The 14,133-nt window shown below is 38.9% G+C and overlaps 1 protein-coding gene across 1 annotated transcript in view; it reads right to left on the minus strand.

The window, feature by feature from the left end:
- The window catches only part of MCMBP (minichromosome maintenance complex binding protein), a 60,348-nt gene that overhangs the window by 25,623 nt on the left and 20,592 nt on the right, over positions 1-14,133 (minus strand). Inside the window, exons 2-6 of the mRNA XM_053583905.1 lie at positions 11,490-11,575; positions 10,783-10,923; positions 10,613-10,654; positions 5,348-5,449; positions 2,176-2,320 (exon numbers count right to left, since the gene is read on the minus strand). Coding sequence (XP_053439880.1) covers positions 2,176-2,320; positions 5,348-5,449; positions 10,613-10,654; positions 10,783-10,923; positions 11,490-11,575 — 516 coding nt within the window. The remainder of the gene's footprint in view (positions 1-2,175; positions 2,321-5,347; positions 5,450-10,612; positions 10,655-10,782; positions 10,924-11,489; positions 11,576-14,133) is intronic.

Genomic DNA, 14,133 nt, shown 5'->3' on the forward strand with positions numbered 1-14,133 from the left:
TTAGAAAAAAATTAAATAATAATTAAAAAATTTTTAATTAATAATTTTTAAAAAAGGAAAAGAAAGAAAAAAGAAATAGTAGGTAGCATTAACTACTTGACAAGAGAATTACCACATTTTCTGGACTTGAATATATAACTTACTGTTACGATATTGGGTAATTTTAATAAACTTTGGGGTAGGTAGAGAAAAAGAAAAACACTACCTCATTTGGATATATTCACTGTAAAACACTCCAATTTAAAAAACATTAAACTATGCCTTGTATGTTTATAAAACAGAATTATCCATGGTTCCATGAAATTCATTAGTAAATTTTTGTTTACCATTTATTGTTAAATTTGCCTTTTCAACCCAACCTTGTCCATAGTAAATGACCAGACACATTTGTTTTACCTCTTTTCCCTCTGAGTAAAGATGTTAAAGGGCAATGCAAAAATTAAAATCTAATCGTTTGTACCCTCCTATTAATCTGAAATTTAAAAATAAATAAAAACAAATAAAAGAAAAAGGTACTAAAGGGAAGTGAGTAGCAGATAAAAGGAGAAATAAAGACAAAGCTAACTGCCATAACAAAGAAATTCACTGCTTTAGGGGCAGTGCCTGTGGCTCAGTCGGTAAGGCGCTAGCCCCATATACTGAGGGTGGCGGGTTCAAACCCGGCCCCGGCTGAACTGCAACCAAAAAATAGCCAGGCGTTGTGGCGGGCGCCTGTAGTCCCAGCTACTCGGGAGGCTGAGGCAAGAGAATCACTTAAGCCCAGGAGTTGGAGGTTGCTGTGAGCTGTGTGAGGCCACAGCACTCTACCAAGGGCCATAAAGTGAGACTCTGTCTCTACAAAAAAAAAAAAAAAGAAATTCACTGCTTTATAAAAGCTATGATTGAGGGCGGCACCTGTGGCTCAAGGAGTAGGGCGCGGGTCCCATATGCCGGAGGTGGCGAGTTCAATCCCAGCCCTGGCCAAAAACCAAAAAAAAAAAAAAAAAAAAGAAAAAAAAAAAGCTATGATTGAAATCAGTCATTTATGGCAATTCTGAAATTCTTTGATGTCAATAGTTCCTTTTACAAAAACAAACAAGCAGATTCTCTCAGGCTTTCAGGAAATTTCAACTTTTGGTCTCTGCTTTAGTTAGAAGTAGTTGTACTTTAAGCATGTTTCAAAAAATAACCAGTATAGGGCGGTGCCCATAGCTCAGTGGGTAAGACACTGGCCACATACACAGAGGCTGGTGGTTCAAACCCGGCCTGGACCAGCTAAAACAACAATGACAACTGCAATAGAAAAAAATAGCTGGGTTGTGTGGCACCCGTAGCTCAGTGGGTAGGGCACAAGCCACATACACCGAGGTTGGCAGGTTCGAACCCAGGCCCAGGCCTGTCTAACAACAATGACAACTACAACAACCACAAAAAATTGCCCGGTGTGTGGCAGGCGCCTGTGATCGCCGCTACTTGGGAGGTTGGGGCAGGAGAATAACTTGAGCCCAAGACTTTGTGGTTGTTGTGGGCTGTGACATCACAGCACTCTACCCAGGGCAACAGCTTGAGATTCTGTCCCCCGCCCCCCAAAAAATAGCTGGGCGTTGTGTCAGGCGCCTGTTGTCCCAGCTACTTGGGAGGCTGAGGCAAGAGAATCACGTAAGCCCAAGGGTTAGAGGTTGCTGTGAGCTGTGACACCATGGCATACTATCCAGCGCAACAGCCTGAGACTCTATCTCAAAAAAAAAGAAAAGAAAAAAATAATTGTACAAATCCATATGGTACATGACAATTCTGTTTTTCCTTTGATGTTTTTAGTTCTACAAAATAAAAGCACCAATATTCCTTTCAAAATGAGAAGTGTTTTCTAATATAAGTAAGTAATTTTTAGAGTACAGTACTACACTTCCATAATTTAGGATTTGGGGAAAAAATATAAAGACTGAAAAGACTTTTTGTCTAGCTAACCACTTGAGACTATAAAAACATGTTTAGAGAAGGCACTTCTCACACTACGTGATGTCTAATTGTTCGGTTATAAATCAAAACTGTCTACAATTGTTATAAACCTGTAAGTAAGGTTGCATGGCATCACCAGCTCCTAAATCTAAAGCTATGTTATGGAACAATTTATTCTGAAAACCAATCTACTGTAAGAGAGCAGAAGTCTACAGGAAACCTGCTGGCACGTACTACCTGCTTGTCTGGCACCTGTGTGTTGGTCTTTCTGTTTATTGGGTTGTAGGTCCATATCTTCATCATCTTCGTAACTCCTCTTGTGACGACTGGGAGTATAGGATGTTGAGGGACTGACTCGAGCTTGGTTTGTATTAACATAGGCGTTAAATGAAACGTTAAGAAAAGACTACCACGAACTGAGGAATAGCCTAAATTTCAAGCTAATTAGATGATTCATACAAGATTATCAGTTTGGCAATTTAATTAAAATGGAAATGTATTTATTTTTAAGAGGCTAGACTTCCAGTTTTTGGTCATGAGAGTAACAGGTACCAACCCTTTGCCCCTACCTCGGCTGCCTTCAACTATGTAAATGGATAAAATATGTGAAGCAATTCTTTTCAGTCACTGGACTACAGAGAGCATCAGGCTATGATCCTTGAAGGAGGAAAAACACACAGATAAATTCCACATTCTCCCAGTTCTTTCAGAGGCGTTTTCCAAATAGCAACAAAATGAAGCAGACACCCTGCTCTTACTGGTGGAGAAAAGAGTGCCAAGCTCTGGGAGAACACCTGCTGGTTGGACAGAAGTTAAAGAGACTACAAGTAGTACAGTACAAGAACTAGACTTTGCTTAGAATCCCAGGCATTTAGATAAGACCTGGAAAGAGCACACCCCATGAATAAGGACTATGTTCTGTTCAGCAAAGGCTGCTCAACACAGCCTTAACAGATACCAAAACCAGGCCTGGATAAGATCAAAGTGATCCAACAAAGTATATGGCAGAACAAAATGTAACATTCTTAAAGACAAAAAATGAAATTCTCTACAGTGCTGTAAACCAGCACACAATAAAACATTATGTAAAGAAGCAAGAAAATGTGACCTATACTCAGGATTATAATCAGTCAATAGAAACAAATTCAGAAATGATCCAGACAGTGAAATGAGTAGACAAGGATACACAAACAAAACTGTGAAATTCACAATGAAAATACAAAATGAAATATAAAATACCTGAAATGAAAACAAAAAAACCAAAAATGCTTAGTGGGACTGACAGCCGATTGGAGATCAGATTTTTTTCTGAAGTCAGTGAAATTGAACACAGGTCAATAGTACTATACCAAGTGAAGCAAAGGGAAAAAAGAGATAAAAACAAAAATGAACAGAGCCTGGGTCACCTAGAGAGGACAACAACAAGTAGACTTACAATCATGTAAATGAAGCTGAGAGACTGGGACAGAAAAAGTATTTAAATAAATAATGGCTTAAATTTTCCCAAATTTTCTAAAAAAAAGTATCAATGCACAGATCCAAAAAGCTCTACAAAACCCAACCAGGATAAACTTATTTAAAAAACTAATGCTAATTAGATGACTTATAAAAGACTATTCCTAGGAGCATCACAGTCAAAGTGATAAAAACTGAAGAGAAAGAACATGAGAAGCTGCTAGAGAAAAACAAAAGACATACCGGGAACAGTAAGAATGATGGCTAACCTTTCATCAAAACCCAAGGAAGGCCAGAAGACAGTAACACAATTATCATTTAAGTATTAAAGAGGGAAAATATCTGTCAATCAAGAATTTTATATATAGTGGAAATGTCCTTCAAAAGTGAAAGCGAGACTTGGCACCTGCAGCTCAGCGGCTAGGGCCCCAGCCACATACACCAGAGCTGGCGAGTCTGAACCCAGCCTGGGCCTGCCAAACAATGACAACTACAACTAAAAAATAGCCAGGCGTTGTGGCGGGTGCCTGTAGTCCCAGCTATTTGGGAGGCTGAGGCAAGAGAATCACTTAAACCCAAGAGTTTGAGGTTGCTGTGAGCTCTGACGCCCTGGTACTCTACCCAGGGTGACAGAGTGAGACTTAGAGTGAGACTCAAAAAAAAAAAAAAAAAAAAGGGCAAAATAAAGACATTTTCAGTTAAACAGAAATGGAGAATTCATCTCCAAAAAAATCTGTATTTAAAAAAAAAATAAAGCTAAGGGAAATAAGTCCACTTAACTGGAAATGGTAACTATGTACATAAATATAAAATGGTTTTTCCCTCAAAAAGACAAGTTTAAAGCAGTCAAGTTAAAAGAAACCACAAGGACAATTAGAAAATATTTTGAACTGGGGGTGGCGCCTGTGGCTCAGCGGGTAGGGCGCCGGCCCCATATGCCGAGGGTGGCGGGTTCAAACCCAGCCCCGGCCAAACTGCAACAAAAAAACAGCCGGGCGTTGTGGCGGGTGCCTGTAGTCCCAGCTACTTGGGAGGCTGAGTCAAGAGAATCACCTAAGCCCAAGGATTTGGAGGTTGCTGTGAGCTGTGTGATGCCACGGCACTCTACTGAGGGCGATAAGGTAAGACTCTGTCTCTACAAAAAAAATAAATAAATAAAAAAAGAAAATATTTTGAACTGAATGATAGCAAACACACGACAAATCAAAATTCGTGGAATTAAAGCAGTGATTAGGAAGAAATCTATAGCTTTAATTGCTAATATCAGAAACAAGAAAAATGTGAAATCAGTGATCTGGGATCCACTTTAACAAGTTAGAAATCTAAGAGGTGGTGACTGGAAAACACCAGAAGAGAATTTTCCAGCACGAATTCTTTACTTTGATTGGGGTATAAATTATATAGATTATGGATTTATCCAAATCACTGAAGTATATCCTTAATATCTGCATTTCAGGGTATGTCAACCATGCCTTTGAAAATTACTAGCTAAAATTAACTAATTAATTAATAATAAAAATGGAGACTGAAATGTTTTCACAATCTCCTCTCAAAAGAACCAAAATGTTGTTTTCCCTTAAGAAAATAAGAATGAATTCTAATTTGAAACTATTTTTTAACATAATTTATCATGATACTCTTTTTTTAGTACTTTTAAATTAACTACCTTAATCTTTTAAACACAATTTCATTATTAAAATGTACCATAATTTTAGCATTTCTTCGTTATGAACATTTAGGTTGTTTTGTAGGTTTTCCTCTTTAGGACAAATGAAACACCTTTTATTAAAATAAAGCTAAGCTTTGTGAACGGAGAGTAATTTTTTTCTCCAGCTAACTTCACTAGGGCAAAAAGACTAAGTTTTTAGAAACTCTTATGTCTAAATTGTGGTCTTTTTAATTAAAAAAAAATTAGAAACTATTCAACACATAAGAAATTTCACAAAAAGGATATTTCTTTTACCCATAAGGATTCCCCAGGCACTGGAACACAATAGAAAGTCTGTCTTTCCAAAGTGGTAGTCCTTGGAGAGTTTAAATCCAGTTCTTGTTGAGGCTGTGAGGCACATGAAAAGTATTTCTTTAAATGTACTAAGAAATATTTTTTTAAAAATTGGTAAGCATATTTCACATTATTTATAATACCATATATAGCCAACACTGTACATTAAGAATGAATTTAATTAACAAGCAACTAATTTCAAATTAACCTTTTTTTTAATTTTAGATAGAGTCTTACTCTATGCTAGAGTGCCACGGCATCAGCCTACTTCACAGCAGCCTATACTCCTGGGCCCAAGCAATCCTCCTCCTGCCTCAGCCTTCCAAGTAGGTGGAACTATAGGCAAATACCACCACACACAGCTAACGTTTTCTATGTTTAGAAGAGATGAGGTCTTGCTCTTGCTCAGGCTGGTCTCATACTCTTGAACTCAAAGAATCCTACCTCAGCCTCCTTGGATTATAGGCATGAGCCATTGTGCCCAGTCCCCAATTAACCTTTTTTTTTTTTTTTTTGACACCGAGTCTCAACTTTGTTGTCCTTGTTAGAGTGTGGGGCATTATAGTTCACAGCAACCTCAAACTCTTGGGATTAGGTGATTCTCTTGCCTTAGCCTCCCGAACTACAGGCGCCCTCCACAATGCCTGGCTATTTTTAGAGATGAGACTCCCTGTGGCTCAGGCTGCTCAAACATGTGAGCTCGGCAATCCATCTGCCTTGGTCTCACAGAGTGCTGGGATTATAGGTGTGAGTCACCATACCTAGCCTCCACAATTAACATTTTTAAGAGAAAAGTGATACAAAGTCATTTTAAATGTAACAATCAAAATACTGTCCCCCTCAAATCCATAATATACTGTACCCTAGGTAACAAAATTAAATCCTTTTTGATCCTCTCAAAGTCAAAGCATATGGTAATCCACTGTCTCTTTTATAGAAAAGTATCAGAATCAGCCTATACAGGAATTTAATGAAATATTCATTACTAGGAAGCTCTGAGATGAGATTTAAAAATCAGATATTACTCCTTAGAAAAGGCATGTTCTTGGGCGGAGCCTGTGGCTCAGTGGGTAGGGCGCCGGCCCCATGTAACAAGGTTGGCAGGTTTGAACCCGGCCCCGGCCAAACTGCAAAACAAAAAATTAGCCGGGTGTTGTGGCGGGCGCCTGTAGTCTCAGCTACTGGGGAGGCTGAGGCAAGAGAATCGCGTAAGCCTAGGAAGTGGAGGTTGCTGTGAGCTGTGATGCCACTGTGAGCTGTGATGCCACAGCACTCTACTAAGGATGATAAAGTGAGACTCTGTCTCAAAAAAAACAAAGAAAAAAAAAAAAGAAAAGGCATATTCTCTATTTCAGATATGCACAGCAAAACCCTAAGAAAGAACCCAAGAGATGTCAAGTTTGAGCCTAAAGTAATTAATACAAACAAGCTAGAATTTGTGTTTATTTCCTTCTTTCTAAGCCCAAGGTTTCCCTTTCCTGAAATGGGGCTTGTATTTATAACTCTTTAGCAATATATGCACAAACTATCTCACAGCCTTTGGTAGTTTCACAAATGGGCAGCCTCATCTATTTTAGTGGCCCATTTTCAAATGCTCTGATTACTGAGCTATATTACATTATTGTGTACTAGAAAAACTTGTGCATTAATATATTAACCTAATGTTCTAGGGCTCCTTAAACAAGGCATACAGTAAGCATTTATAATGTTGATCCATTAGATTTGGCACAATACTCATCTTATGGAAACATTCTAAAAGAAACAAGATGATGGGAGACCTTAGTTCACTACTCTAAATAATTGTTGGAAGCTACATTTTTGTTTGATATAATCTTTGTAGTAACCTTCCAGATTAGAGCTGTCCTGTCCAGACCCACCCAGTGATTTAGAATACTATATTCAATCAAGAACAACTACTGTGAATATAACAGACTAGTATTAGAGTTTGACAAATTCATCTCTTGAGGCTTAAGTAAGCAGGAGTTAGACTCCAAAGACAAAAACTCCTACATAACCTGATAAATTCTTCTAACATTCTGGATTCACAAAGTAGAGAATGCTTTTATAGGTAACTCCACAGAGGTCCCACTTTTCTACTAAGGTTCTGCCTAAGCACCTGCCTTCTCAATCTCTACCTGTGATAATTGTTTTCTTTCCAACAATTGAAAATTAGGGTAATTTGTTTCCAACACATGAAAAACAGCTATGAGAGACCTTTTTGGCATTAACATATTCATTTTGACGTGCTGATCTTTTTCACTATTTTTTTTTCTATTTTTTGTAAAGATAGGGTCTCGCTTTTGCGCAGGCTGGTCTCACACCCCTGGCCTCAAGCAATCTCTTGCCTCAGCTTCCCAAAGTGCTAGGACTACAGGTGTGAGTCACTGTGCCAACCTCTTATTTTTATTTTTTAATAAAATTGGAAATGAATATTAAACTTCCCCAGCTATACCACCAGGCATGTTGAAGAGGTAGGTGTCAGAGTGAAATCCTCTTTAATTCTGCATGTTGTTCTGCTCTATCAGAAAAGTAATGCAGGCTCGGCATCCGTAGCACAGTGGTTACGGCACTGGCCACATACACGGAAGTGGTCGATTTCAACCCAGCTTGGGCCAGCTAAACAACAATGATAACTGCAACAAAAAGTAGCCGGGCATTGTGGCAAGTGCCTGTAGTCCCAGCTACTTTGGAGGCTGAGGCAAGAGAATTACTTAAGCCCAAGAGTTTGAGGTTGCTGTGAGCTGTAACGCCACAGCACTCTACTGAGGGCAACATAGTGAGACTCTGTCTCACAAAAAAAAAAGAAAAAAAAAGTAATGTAATGCAAATAGACCCCAGTACAGATAATACAGTGGTTCCTCTACAACTGCTCTTCCAGTAAGTTTGTACCTTAAGATTACACCTTTCACAATTATAATTATATCCAATGTTCTGCTTTATTTCCTCATATTATTGACATGTAAGAGTTTCTATTATTGGGCGGCGCCTGTGGCTCAGTGAGTAGGGCGCCGGCCCCATATACCGAGGGTGGCAGGTTCAAACCCGGCCCTGGCCAAACTGCAACCAAAAAATAGCCGGGCGTTGTGGCGGGCGCCTGTAGTCCCAGCTACTCGGGAGACTGAGGCAAGAGAATCGCTTAAGCCCAGGAGTTGGAGGTTGCTGTGAGCTGTGTGAGGCCATGGCACTCTACCGAGGGCCATAAAGTGAGACTCTGTCTCTACAAAAAAAAAAAAAAAAAAAAAAAAAAAGTTTCTATTATTAATACTTTTTAGCAAAGAAAGTTTAAGGTTTTTTTATTGTTTGGGATTCATTGAGGGTACAAAGAATTAGGTTACTGATTGCATTTGTTAGATAAAATCCCTCTTATAATTGTGTCCCGCCCCCCAAGAGGTATGTGCCATAGACCATGACTCCCCAACCCTCTTCTTCCTCCCCCCACTTGCTCATTGCACTGTGCCCCCCTTGTATTAGCTCGTGTACTGCCTCTAAAGTTTTAAGTTTTTTTAAAATGTGTTTTTCTCCCAGGAAAAAAGGGTAAGATTTAATTACATTTAATCAAGCAAGTGCTAAGACCTACTTTCATCTTCTATTTTCATTTCATTCCATTTTTTTAGAGACAGGGTCTCCACTGTCAGGCTAGAATGCAGTGGCTTGATCATAGCTCGCTGTAAGTAACTTCAATGTACTGGGCTCAAGCAAGCCTCTTGCCTCAGCCTCCCAAGCAACTGGGACTATGAGTGCATGCCACCACACCCACCAAACTTTTTTTACTTTTTGTAAAGATGGAGTCTTGCTATATTGCCTATTCTTGGAACTCCTGGGCTCAAGCAATCCTCCTACCTCAGCCTCCCAAAGTGCTGGGATTATAGAAATGAGCCACTATGCCCAACCTACTTTCATTTTATAAGAACTGATCAGAACCTGTGAATTTTTAGTTCACAAGTTATGTACAGTATTGTAGAGCCTAAGTTGAGCACCCAAGGGACTGTAACAAAGTGGTCAACATACAGAGGTGGTCAACATAAGGAACCTCCAGGTAGTGATGTCTGGTCTATGAAACTTAGGTCAATTGAAGGAGGTGGTCAATGTAGGGAGGTGGTCAACTATGGAAGTTCTACTGTATATAGATATTGGAAAAAGAAAAGAATTCTAACATTTACAATATTGAGTATTTACAAATTCATTTTGAATTCATTTACAAATGAATATTTACAATATTCACTCCCTCTTCTAAAAGATCTTTAGAAGATAAAAAATAAAACATACCGTATCTGGCTCAGTGCCAGTAGGACAGTGGTTACGGCGCCAGCCACTTATACTGAGGGTGGCGGGTTTGAACCTGGCCTGGGTCAGCTAAACAACTGCAACAAAAAAAATAGCCAGGCTTGTGGGGGACACCTGTAGTCCCAGCTACTCAGAAGGATGAGGCAAGAATTGGGAATTGCTTAAGCTCAAGAGTTTGAGGTTGCTGTGAGCTATGACACTACGGCACTCTACCGAGGGTGACATAGTAAGACTCTGTCTCAAAAAAAAAAAAAAAAAAAAAAAGTATCGGGCGGCACCTGTGGCTCAGTCGGTAAGCTGCCGGCCCCATATATCGAGGGTTCAAACCAGGTCCCAGCCGAACTGCAACAAAAAAATAGCCGGGTGTTGTGGCAGGCACCTGTAGTCCCAGCTACTTGGGAGGCTGAGGCAAGAGAATTATTTAAGCTCAAGAGTTGGAGGTTGGAGGTTGCTGTGAGCTACATGATGCCATGGCACTCTACCTAGGGCCATAAAGTGAAACTCTTGTCGCTACACACAAAAAAAAAGTATCAGAAAAACTCTTAAATAAACATTTCACATGATTTCTTAAAACTTATTTACCCACAAGATAAATTTAAGATCAATCAAATGAACAGTAATTTCTTTGCCAAGGAAAAAATTCTTATTAAAAATGTTTTAGGCTGGGTGCGGGATAGCTCACACCTGTTATCCTAGCCTTCTGGGAAGCTGAGGTGAGTGGACTGCCTGAGCTCGAGTTAGAGACCACCCTGAGAAAGAGTAAGACCTCTCTACTAAAAATGAAAAACGGAGGCAAGACAATCGCTTGAGCCCAAGAGTTTGAGGCTGCTGTGAGCTATGACACCATAGCACTCTACCAAGGGCGACAAAATGAGACTGTCTCAAAAAAAAAAAGAAAAGAATAAAAGTTTTATAGATCTTAAAGATACATACCCCACACTCTGCTACATCTCTGTATTTTCCAAAATGAAGAACCTATAACCCAAAAATAGGGTTAACAGTATTACATCAATGTATCATAATCACAACTACCATAAATAACACAAGAACAAAATTCACCACAAATTATAAGCAGAAAGTTTCATGAGAGAGGCAATACATACACGTGCTTTTGTGTTTTGGTTAACTGTTTCATAAACTCCCATGTAAAATTCGGGGTCAAACATATCCTGAATCATGCAACGAAATTTCACAAAACTGTTAGGTTTCAAATAATGAAGGGGAACTTCATTCAATGATGGTACCTTAAAGGAAAGCAAAAGTAAATTAACCAAGTATCCTGTCTATAAAACATTAGGTATACATATGCAGACTCAAGCTGTTACACACAACACCTCATTTGGCTCCATTAGGGAGCCACAGGATCACAATAGTCACCTTAAAACTGGGACAAAAATACTTTCCAAGTTCTTGTAAGTTTGTAACATTTGACCATAATGCAAAAGGATGCTTTTCCTTAGGGATGCTTTTTAATTAGCAAAAAGGTATTTACTTTGTTGAGATGTCTTTTAAAAATAGTACATGTGAATTCTTTTAAAATGAAGGTTAATAAAATTAGGGTAGTTGAAGCTCTTGCAACTTAAGATTTGCCTTAGGAAGTAATGTGGTCATTTACTGCCACCTAGAGGTACAAGATAGAAGCATTTAACTGAACTTAAGTTGCAAAAGAGACCAAAATATTTTAATGTACCTTAAAAGCAGAAATACACAGTAATTTACATATTTTTAAATTACATGTGGGATACTGATCCACTAAAAGAAACCACAGTCTGCCCAACCCTCTCCCCCCACAAAATAGCAATAAGCTTACCCATTTAGGAGCATTATTTTCCTTTAGCTTTTCCTTAAAATACTCAATTACTTTCTTCTCCCAGTCAGGATTAACTCCATTTTGAGCTGAAAGACAAACATATTTTTGAAAGGGAAAGGTACAATATATAATAATAGACTATGATCAGGTGAATCACACATTAGGTTAGCAGTTAAAACTGAACTAAAATTTGCTACTATGATAGAATGAGTTTTAGGTAGAATGATGAATTTTGTACTTTAGTGTATCTGAAATACTATACGAGATATGCAAGAAGCTGCCCTATTGAGGGCTGGGTATTACAAAATCAGGAGGCTGACCTCCCGCAAGCTCTCTAGAGCTAATGAGCTGGCTGAGAACACCGACAGAATGAAATATGTGGCTACCTGCACTAAGTAGTCTAAAAATCATGGTTTCTGTTCTTTCAAAACGTTTTTAGGTAGTTGGGAAATGAAGAACAGCAGGTAGAGTTTGGGTTTTTTAAAACTTTCAATTTGGGAATAATAACAAAGTTGCAAAGAACACCCGTATCCTCGCCCCATTTACTTATCATTTTCTCTATATCTCATATACTGTATATTTTTCTTTTTGTGTGTGTGTGGGTTTTTTTTGTATATTTTTCTGATCCATTTAAAATTAAGTTGCACTATCACACACTATTTTACCTCTAAATATTTGTATGTGTTCCCGAAGAGATTATTTTATGTAACCAGAGGAAGGCTGGCTACCTCAGGAAATTAAAAATGGATACACTGCTTTTTACCACCCATATTCCAATCTGTCACAGGACCCAATCCTATTCTCTAGTCTCTACAGCAGCAGTCCCCAACTTTTTTGGCACCAGGGACTGGTTTCACAGGAAGAGGACCCCGTAGTGATGCTATGTGGCCTAGTTCCTGATAGGCCATAGACTGGTACGAGTTGGGGACCGCAGCTCTACAGCACTTTTTCCCTTTAGTACATGACCCAGCCTAGGATCATATACGGCATTTAGCAATCATACGTCTTTAATCTCCTTTAATGTGGAATAGTTCCTCAATCTTTATTTTTTATGATAGTGCTATTTAGGAAGAATATTTAGGCCCCTTTAAAAAACTGAACTAAGCACACTTCGGATTTGTCTGTTTCCTTATGATTAGATAGATTCTAGTCAAGTAAGACCAATCAGACTACTATATAAGTGATGTTGTGTTCTTCTATGGCTACTGTTTACCCCTTAGGATTAATGAACAATCTGCAGGAGGCACTTAAAGGAACTGTCCAAGACCCAAAAGAGTAAGTTATTGATAGACTATAGATTTATGTGAACTAAAACCACCAAACACAGCTAGCCAATCCTGACACCATTTACTTATATTTGCCACACAGGGGCTATGGAGAAGTGGTAAAAAACATTTGTCCGTAATTGTTACTGAGCTGATTCTTTTAGAAATGCTCACAAAATCCTGCTAATATCATGCTTCCAAATCCCTTTACCTACCTGGACAAAGATCGGTTGGACAATGAAATGAGGGAGTAGGGGCACCCCTCAAGTGATTCTGACAAGGGTTAAATCTGCTACTAAAAGAGTCTTCAAAGCCTGGTTTCCTGACTGGCATCATTACTATCACTTGAGTACTTGTTAGAAATGCAAATTATTTGGCCAACCCCAAAGCTAGTGAACCAGAAACTCTTGGAGTGGAGCCTCACAATTCAGGTTTTAAAAAGCTTTCTACATGATTCTACTGACATTTAGGTATCACTGCTTTACTAGATGCACACCAGTAAGTGATCAATGAATCAGGGAAAAAGGAGTATTTCTACATGTAGCCAAAGTGCATATTTAAAGAAAAGACTTACACAGCCATAACTATGACCTCAACAATACTGAATGCATTTGTGTAAGAAACATGAGCATACCATTTAACAGGTGACAAAGCTATATTAAACAGTAATTGGGTGTCAGGTACAGTGGCTTATGCTTATAATTCTAGTCTCACAGAGGCCGAGGTGGACTGCTTGAGGTCAGGAGTTCGAGACCAGCCTGAACAAGAGAGAAACCCCGACACTACCAAAAACAGAAAAAATTAGCCAGGCATGGTAGCATGTGCCTATAGTTAGCTACTGGGGAAGCTGAGGCAGGAGGATCCCACTGAGCCCAAGAATTTGTGGTTGCAGTGAGATAGGATGATGCCACTGCACTCTAGCCAGGGCAACAGGGAGAGACTCTCTTTAAAAAAAAAAAAAAAAAAAAAAAATGGCAGTAGTTGGGGACCAGTAGGTCACTTCTAGGGACCTCCAAGTGTATATTGACACAATTTTCTAAAGTCAAGGGCTACTCAGAAGTCCCTGGTACTGCTGGACAATTAAAGGAATAGATAATTCCCTCCAAATCAAGAATACAGCAATAACTGTTCATTTATTTACTAAGCCTACTGCTAGCCCAGCACTCTGCCAGGTGCTACGAGGATACTTAGAGGTAAGATAAGCTATGAACAGAATAATGCCTGTAAGCAAAGAAGGAAAACTAAGGTGAATCAAAAAATCTCAGAGAGGGCTTCTGAAAGAGATGGTATTTGAGCTAGGTCTTGAAAGAGGTATAGAAATGAAACATGCCGAAGTATAAAGGAAATGTGTATTCTAGATGTAGAACACTCTAAGGGAA

This window comes from Nycticebus coucang, chromosome 3 (assembly GCF_027406575.1).
Source record: "Nycticebus coucang isolate mNycCou1 chromosome 3, mNycCou1.pri, whole genome shotgun sequence".
In the NCBI taxonomy this organism is placed as follows: Eukaryota; Metazoa; Chordata; class Mammalia; order Primates; family Lorisidae; genus Nycticebus; species Nycticebus coucang.